An 8,763-nucleotide genomic window follows, 5' to 3' on the forward strand; every position below is an offset into this window, starting at 1 on the left:
AGGAAGGGGACCAGTAAAACCACTGTATTGGACTTTCGGAGGGCTGACTTTGTGCTGCTGAGGACACTGGTTGGTAGAGTCCCTTGGGAGGCGGTTCTGAAGGGCAGAGGAGTCCAGGAAGGCTGGGCGCTCTTCAAGAAGGAAATATTAATGGCGCAGGAACGGTCTGTCCCCACGTGCCCAAAGACGAGCTGGCGGGGAAGAAGACCAGCCTGGCTGAACAGAGAATTGTGGCTTGAGCTTAGAAGAAAAAAGAGGGTTTATAATCTTTGGAAAAGTGGGTAGGCCACTAGGGAGGACTATAAGGATATCGCGAGGCTGTGCAGGGACAAAATTAGAAAAGCCAAAGCTCATCTGGAGCTCAATCTGGCTACCGCCGTTAAAGATAACGAAAAATGTTTTTATAAATACATCAACACAAAAAGGAGGACTAAGGAGAATCTCCATCCTTTACTGGTTGCGGGGGGGAAACTTAGTTACAAGAGATGAGGAAAAGGTGGAGGTGCTTAATGCCTTCTTTGCCTCAGTCTTTAGCAGCAATACCGGTTGTTCTCTGGATACCCAGTACCCTGAACTGGTGGAAGGGGATGGGGAGAGAGATGTGGCCCTCACTATCCATGAAGAAATGGTTGGTGACCTGGTACGGCACTTGGATGTGCACAAGTCGATGGGGCCGGATGGGATCCACCCAAGGGTACTGAGAGAACCGGCAGAGGTGCTGGCCAAGCCGCTTACCATCATTTATCAACAGTCCTGGCTATCGGGGGAGGTCCCAGTTGACTGGCGGCTAGCAAATGTGACGCCCATCTACAAGAAGGGCCAGAGGACTGACCCAGGAAACTACAGGCCTGTCAGTTTGATCTCAGTGCCAGGGAAGCTCATGGAGCAGATTATCTTGAGAGTCATCACGCAGCACTTGCAGGGCAAGCAGGCGATCAGGCCCAGTCAACATGGGTTTATGAAGGGCAGGTCCTGCTTGACAAACCTGATCTTCTATGACAAAGTGACGCGCTGGGTGGATGAGGGAAAGGCTGTGGATGTGGTCTACCTTGACTTCAGCAAGGCTTTTGACACCGTTTCCCACAGCATTCTCCTCAAGAAACTGGCTGCTCTTGGCTTGGACTGGCGCATGCTTCGTTGGGTTAGAAACTGGCTGGATAGCCGGGCCCAAAGAGTCGTGGTAAATGGAGTCAAATCCAGTTGGAGGCCGGTCACTAGTGGCGTTCCCCAGGGCTCGGTGCTGGGGCCGGTCCTCTTCAATATCATCATTGATGATCTGGATGAGGGCATTGAGTGCACCCTCAGTAAGTTTGCAGATGACACCAAGTTAGGTACGTGTGTCGATCTGCTCGAGGGTAGGAAGGCTCTGCAGGAGGATCTGGAGAGGCTGGACTGATGGGCCGAGGTCAACTGCATGAAGTTCAACAAGGCCAAGTGCCGGGTCCTGCACCTGGGGCACAACAACCTCAAACAGAGCTACAGGCTGGGAGATGAGTGGTTGGAGAGCTGCCAGGCAGAGAAGGACCTGGGAGTGATGGTTGATAGTTGGCTGAATATGAGCCAGCAGTGTGCTCAGGTGGCCAAGAAGGCCAACAGCAACCTGGCCTGTATAAGAAACAGTGTGGCCAGCAAGGCTAAAGAGGTGATCGTCCCCCTGTACTTGGCTCTGGTGAGGCTGCACCTCGAGTACTGTGTTCAGTTTTGGGCCCCTCGCTACAAGAAGGACATGGAGGTGCTTGAGCGAGTCCAGAGAAGGGCTATGAAGCTGGTGAGGGGCCTGGAGAACAAGTCTTATGAGGAGCGGCTGAGGGAGCTGGGCTTGTTCAGCCTGGAGAAGAGGAGGCTCAGGGGTGACCTTATCGCTCTCTACAGGTACCTCAAGGGAGGCTGTAGCGAGGTGGGGGTTGGTCTGTTCTCCCACGTGCCTGGTGACAGGACGAGGGGGAATGGGCTTAAGTTGCGCCAGGGGAGTTTTAGGTTGGATGTTAGGAAGAACTTCTTTACCAAAAGGGTTGTTAGACCACTGCCCAGGGAAGTGGTGGAGTCACCATCCCTGGAGGTCTTTAAAAGACGTTTAGATGTAGAGCTTAGGGATATGGTTTAGTGGGGACTGTTAGTGTTAGGTCAGAGGTTGGACTTGATGATCTTGAGGTCTCTTCCAACTTAGAAATTTTGTGATTCTGTGATATACTGATTGTGGAAGCCTGAGTTGGAGGAGATATTATAGTAACCAGCCCAAGTACATTTGTCCTAGAAAGGGTGGAACAGTGGCTTCTACGTGTTACACTGATTGGATAAGAGATGATCCGTGGGACAGGAGTTATCATTACTGTGGACCCTCAAATTGGGGTTGTGGTTGTTGGAGTACGGATCCCAGTTGGGGATGGCCTCAGCAATGTGCGGGAATGGGATTAGAAGCCAAGATTTAAAACGGAAAAGCTTCCCCCCCCCCAAAAAAAAAATGGCATTTAAATATATGGAAAAGGACAAGGCCTGGGTGTAATTACCAAAATTGAAATCAAAGAAAGGGCAAGAGAGTCAGTGCAACACAGACTGTTATTCAACTCATTCTATCATGAAATGGAAACAGGAGTAAAATATGAAATCCCCACAGTTGTTAAAAATCTATTTGTAAATCTAGCTGAAAATATTGCTAAATCACTGAACGTAACTAATTGCTATGTTTGTGGTGGAACAAATCAAGGTGAACGATGGCCTCCTGAGAGAATCATAGCCTATTATGATCCAGCTACGTGGGCAGAAGACAGATACTGGGGCTATAGGACCCCAATAGATATGCTTAATAGAATAATTAGGTTGCAAGCTGTAGTAGAAATAGTTGTTAATAAAACCGGAGATGCACTCGGATTAATTGCAAAACAAAATACCAAGATGAGAACTTCTTTGTATCAAAATCGCTTAGCTTTAGATTATTTGCTAGCACAAGAAGGAGGAGTCTGTGGAAAATTTAACCTTAGTAATTGCTGTTCAGAGATTGATGATGAAGGAAAAGCTGTGAATGAACTTGTAAAAAGAAATGAAGGGAAAACCCATTCCCTGATGATAATAAAAACAAAAGAAGATCCAAAACTGGTACCAATTCAGCAAGTATTGACTCTATTGGGGGGGGGGAGGGGACACAAATCAATACCATGAAAAAAGAAAATGGGGGATTGTGAAATGTGTTAGATTCGTGTCAGTATGGAACACTGCTAGGGCCGCATGATGAACCTTCCATTTAAGAAAAACAGAGCGATTAGTGTACATAGTTCTTGTATCATGCAAAGGAAGGGTCCAGCAATTTGTGTAAATAGAGGGTTTGAAGGGTGAACTTTGAGACTCTAGTCTGGGAGATAAGAGGACCAAGGAGTTTTTTTAAGACTAAAAGAGCTGAAAACTTGAATAATATGGTTTGAATCACTAAAAACAGTTTTTGTTAAAACAATAGTCTTGTGGATGCTTAAAACAGGTATAACAAGAAATAAGCGTCCAATGTCAACAGCATCTTAACGCAAACATATGCTATGGAAGTATCTCCTGAATTACAATGCTGGTGTTATAGGGGATACAACAACAGCAATTAAGAGGACTACTTGCTAGCCCTTGCCACTATTCTTCCACATTCAGTACAGCCTACAACCCCTGCTACATCCCCAGATACAACCAGAAAAGAACATATTCTCTAAACTCTCACCACTATTTCTCTCCACCATGGCACTTTCTGGTACAGCATAATGGGATGTGTGTGCATTTGAAGTTAATTTAGGAGTAATCCTTTTATAAGATAAATGTAACAGTCCAATAATTCGATGTCTGCCAAAGCACCTAACCCAAAAGAATAAACCAGATTTCACCTACTAGAACCAAAGAGAAAACAAGCCTTTAAATTAAAGAGATAAAAACTTGCTATAATTTTCAGCATGTTATTTGGGGAACAAAAAAGTTCCTAAGCTATGAAACAAATATGTTTATAACATATATGTTTATAACAAATATGTTTATAACTATGGCAAACAGTTCCAATATTAACTATTACTTACCAAAATCTACTCTTGTTAGTATGCACTGCATGGGATGGTCAGTTGTATGCCTCGTTGTTGTTGCACCACTTTCATAACAAGTTGCACACAAATCATAATCGTAGCAAATTAAACACTTGTATCTGCGACCTCGAAAATTTCCTTTTAAACATGCATCACAGCTGACACCTGTGAATTAAAAAAAAAAATACGGGAAAAAAAATAATTTTACATTGTTTTAATGATACAGATTTGTCGCTATCATCTCCCAACAACAACCAAAAAGAAATTCAGCCAAAAAGCTTTTATGTAGCTGATGAAAATAAGACAACTTTAAACATATTTTTATTTTTAAAAAAGTCAACAGTCACCCAAAGTTAAAGTAAAATCAAAAACATAGTCAGTCACCCAAACTGATAGTTGGTTAAGCTATAAATTCTTTTATAATCACTTCTTCCTTGTTTGGAAGTTTGGTTCAAAACATTCTCAAGGTTAAACAGTATAGCAGTTGATCTGGAAGTTTCTACAAAAACAAGCAAACAAAACTCCCCACAGCAGACCATCTCACAAACCACAGATAAGCACATACCACCACATAACAACATCCCTCCCAGGCTTTTGTGTTTATTTTTTATACATTCTAACATTTAAATTCTGAAGAATGCCTGCCACAACCACTCTTCACAACGCATACATATCTGTGTGGTGCTTTCGCAGCTGTAGGTAGCTCAGCACCACCAGACTGCTCTCTCACTCCTCCTCCTCAAAAGAAAAGAGGGATAAAAGATGATAAAAATAGCTCATGGGTTGAGATAAGGACAGGGAGATCACTCACCAACTGTCACAAGCAAAACAGACTCAGCATAAAGGAGATGTAATTTATTACCTATTGATAATAGACTTAGAGCCGTGAGAACTAAAAACAAACTAAAAACACCTTCCTCCCCCATCCACCCTCTTCTTCCACTTCCTTGAGCAGCACAGGGGAATGGGGATTGTGGTCAGTCCATAACACTTAGTCATGTGCTGCTCCTTCATGGTTAGTCTTTTCTCCTGCTCCAGTGTGGGGTCCTTCCTGCAGGACACGGTCCTTCCCAAACTTATCCTACATGGGCTTCCCAAAGACTGCAGTTCTTCAAGAACTGTTCCAATATGGGTCTGTGCCATGGGGTGCAGTCCTTCAGGAACAGACTGCTCCAATATGGGTCCCCCATGCATGGCAGTTCCTGCCAGAGCACCTGCTCTACCGTGGGCTCCTCCACAGGCTACAGAGTGGATATCTACTCCACTGTGGTACTCTATAGGCTGCAGGGGGGACAGCCCGCTCCACCATGGTCCTCTCCAATACAGTTTTGGAGTTGAGATCAGGGTCTTCTATTTTGAAGTAAACATGAAAATTAAGATGTATGCAAGTTACATTGCATCAGCTCTTCAGCTTCTTCCTTTTGGGAGGTTCAATCTTTGCACTACAAATCAGTCACACTGCCTGTGTCAGGAAAAGGCTTCATAACTTCTAAAGGCTTTGCAATTTTTTCTATACTGTTTCAGCTCTCTATTGTCTCTTCCCACTGACTGGAAGAGGAGAAACAACCCCCATTTTTAAAAAGGGAAAAAAGGAAGACCTGGGGAACTACAGGCCAGTCAGTCTCACCTCTGTGCCCAGCAAGACCACAGAGCAGATCCTCCTGGAAACTATGATACAGCACATGGAAAATAAAAAGGTGATTTGTGACAGCCAACATGGCTTCACTAAGGGCGGATTGTGCCTGACAAATCCAGTGGCCTTCTACGATGGGGTTACAGCATTGGCAGATAAGGGAAGAGCAACTGCCATCATCTACTTGGATTGTGCAAAGCATTTGACACTGTCCCACACAACATCATTGTCTCTAAATTGGAGAGACATGGATTTGAAGGATGGACCACTTGGTGGGTAAGGAATTGGGTGGATGTTCTCACTCAAAGAGTTGCTGTCAACAGGTCAATATCCAGGTGGAGATCAGTAATGAGTGGTGTTCCTCAGGGGTCAGCAATGGGACCGGCGCTGTTTAACATCTTTGTTGGTGACATGGACAGTGAGATTGAGTGCAGGTTTGTCATTGAGTGCAGGTGTCATTGGCAAACCTCAAGCAGGTTTGCCAATGACACCAAGCTGTGTGGTACGGTCGACATACTGAAAGGAAAGGATGCCATCATAGAAGGACCTTGACAGGCTTGAGAAGCGGATCTGTTCTAACCTCATGAAGTTCAACAAGGCCAAGTACAAGGTCCTGCACCTGGGCTGAGGCAATCCTAAACACAAATACAAGCTGGGCAGAAAATGGATTGAAAGCAGCCCCAATGAAAGGACCTGAGGGTCTTGGTTGATGAGAAGCTCAACATGAGCCAGCAATGTGTGCTTGCAGCCCAGAAAGCCAACTGTATCCTAGGCTGCATCAAAAGAAGCATGGCCAGCAGGTCAAGGGAGGTGATTCTCCCCCTCTGCTCTTGTGAGACCCCACCTGGACCACTGCATCCAGCTCTGGGGCCCCCAGCACAAGAAGGACATGGACATATTAGAACGAGTCCAGAGAAGGGCCCCAAAGATGATCGAAGGGCTGGAACACCTATCCTGTGAAAATAGGCTGAAGGAGTTGCAGTTCTTCAGCCTAGAGAAGGCTCCAGGAAGACCTTATAGTGGCTTTCCAATACCTAAAAGGGGCCTACAGGAAAGCTGGGAAGGGACTCTTTGTCATGGAGTATAGTAAGAGGACAAGGAGTAATAGCTTTAAAGTAAAAGAGGGTAAGTTTAGATTAGATATAAGGAACAAATTCTTTACTCTGAGGGTGGAAAGGCACTGTAACAGGTTGCCCAGAGAATTTGTAGATGCCCCATACCTGGAGGTGCTCAAGGCCAGGTTGGATGGGGCTTTGAGCAACCTGATCTAGTGGAAGGTGCCCTGTCCATGGCAGAAGGTTGGTACTAGATGACCATAGAATATGCCGAGTTGGAAGGGACCCATAAGAATCATTGAGTCCAACTCCTGGCACCACACAGGTCTACCCAAAAATTCAGACCATATGATTAAGAGCACAGTCCAAATGCTTCTTAAACTCCGACAGGCTTGGCGCAGTGACTACGTCCCTGGGGAGCCTGTTCCAGTGCGCGGCAACCCTCTCAGTAAGAACCTCTTCCTGATATCCAGCCTGAACCTCCCCTGTCGCAGCTTGACTCCATTCCCTTGGGTCCTATCACTGGTCACCAGAGAGAATAGATTGGAGCCTGCCCCTCCGCTCCCCCTCGTGAGGAAGCTGTAGACCGTGATGAGGTCTCCCCCTCAGCCTCCTCTTTTCCAGGCTGAACAGGCCAAGTGACCACAGCTGTTCCTTGTACATCTTTCCCTCTAGGCCCTTCACCATCTTAGTAGCCCTTCTCTGAACACTTTCCAATAGTTTCACATCCTTTTTGTACTGTGGTGCCCAGTAGTGTGGTGTGTACTGTGGTGCCCTCGAGTACTGCACACAGTACTCGAGGTGAGACCGCACCAGTGCAGAGTAGAGCGGGACAATCACTTCCCTCGACCGACTAGCATTGCTGAGCTTGATGCACCCCAGGATACGGTTGGCCCTCCTGGATGCCAGGGCACACTGCTGGCTCATAGTCAGCTTGCTATCAACCAACCGTCTTAAAAAAATATATATTGAGATATTTCTCACAGGGGGACAATCATCTCCCTGGTCCTGCTGGCTACACTATTCCTGATACAAGCCAGGATGCCATTGGCCTTCTTGGCCACCTGGGCACACTGCTGGCTCATGTTCAAGCAAGCATCAACCCGCAGATCCTTTTCCTCTGCACAGCTTTCCAGCCACTCTGCCCCAATCCTGAAGCATTGAATGGGATTCTTGTGGCCAAAGTGCAGGACCTGGCACTTAGCCACATTGAACCTCATCCCATTGGCCTCTGCTCATCAATCCAACCTGTCCAGGTCCCTCTGCAGGGCCTTCCTACCCTCCGGGAAATTGACACTTCCCCGCAACTTGGTGTTGTCTGCAAACTCACTGAGGATGCACTCAATTTCCTCATCCAAATCATCAATAAAGATATTAAGGGGCCCTTAATGATGGGCCCTAACATCGACCCCTGGGGAACACCACTCATGACCAGTGAAATCAACTGCCCCAGGGGTGGAAACACAGCCCTACCATTTGCCATGGACTGATCCAGTCTGCACTTGAACAGGGGGAAGCTCCTGAACACCTGCAGTACATTGATGACATCATCGTGTGGGGCAACACAGCAGAATAAGTTTTTGAGAAAGGGAAGAAAATAATCCAAATCCTTCTGAACGCTGGCTTTGCCATAAAACAAAGTAAGGTCAAAGGACCTGCACGTAAGATCCAGTTTTAGGAATAAAATGGCAAGATGGACGTAGTCAGATCCCAATGGCTGTGATCAATAAAGTAACAGCTATGTCTCCACCAACTAGCAAAAAAGGAAACACAAACTTTTTTAGGCATCGTTGTTTTTTTGAGAATGCACATTCCAAATTACAATCTGATTTCTCTTTCAAGTGACCCAGAAGAAGAAGAACCATTTCAAATGGGTCCCTGAACAACGACAAGCCTTTGAACAAATTAAACAGTAGTCCTTGGGCCAGTCTGGGCAGGACAAAATGTAAAAAAAAATGTACTCTACACCGCAGCCAGGGTGAATGGCCCTAGCCAGAGCCTCTGGCGGAAAGAGCCAGAGGAGACTTGAGGA

At 46.1% G+C, this 8,763-nt stretch overlaps 1 protein-coding gene across 1 annotated transcript in view; it reads right to left on the reverse strand.

Annotated features, from left to right (window-relative positions):
- Window positions 1-8,763, reverse strand: part of LOC118159710 (E3 ubiquitin-protein ligase KCMF1-like) — a 94,999-nt gene that overhangs the window by 39,733 nt on the left and 46,503 nt on the right. The window contains exon 2 of the mRNA XM_035314273.1: window positions 4,041-4,208. Coding sequence (XP_035170164.1) covers window positions 4,041-4,208 — 168 coding nt within the window. The remainder of the gene's footprint in view (window positions 1-4,040; window positions 4,209-8,763) is intronic.

The sequence above is a fragment of the Oxyura jamaicensis genome, unplaced genomic scaffold, assembly GCF_011077185.1.
Source record: "Oxyura jamaicensis isolate SHBP4307 breed ruddy duck unplaced genomic scaffold, BPBGC_Ojam_1.0 oxyUn_random_OJ71746, whole genome shotgun sequence".
Lineage (NCBI taxonomy): Eukaryota > Metazoa > Chordata > Aves > Anseriformes > Anatidae > Oxyura > Oxyura jamaicensis.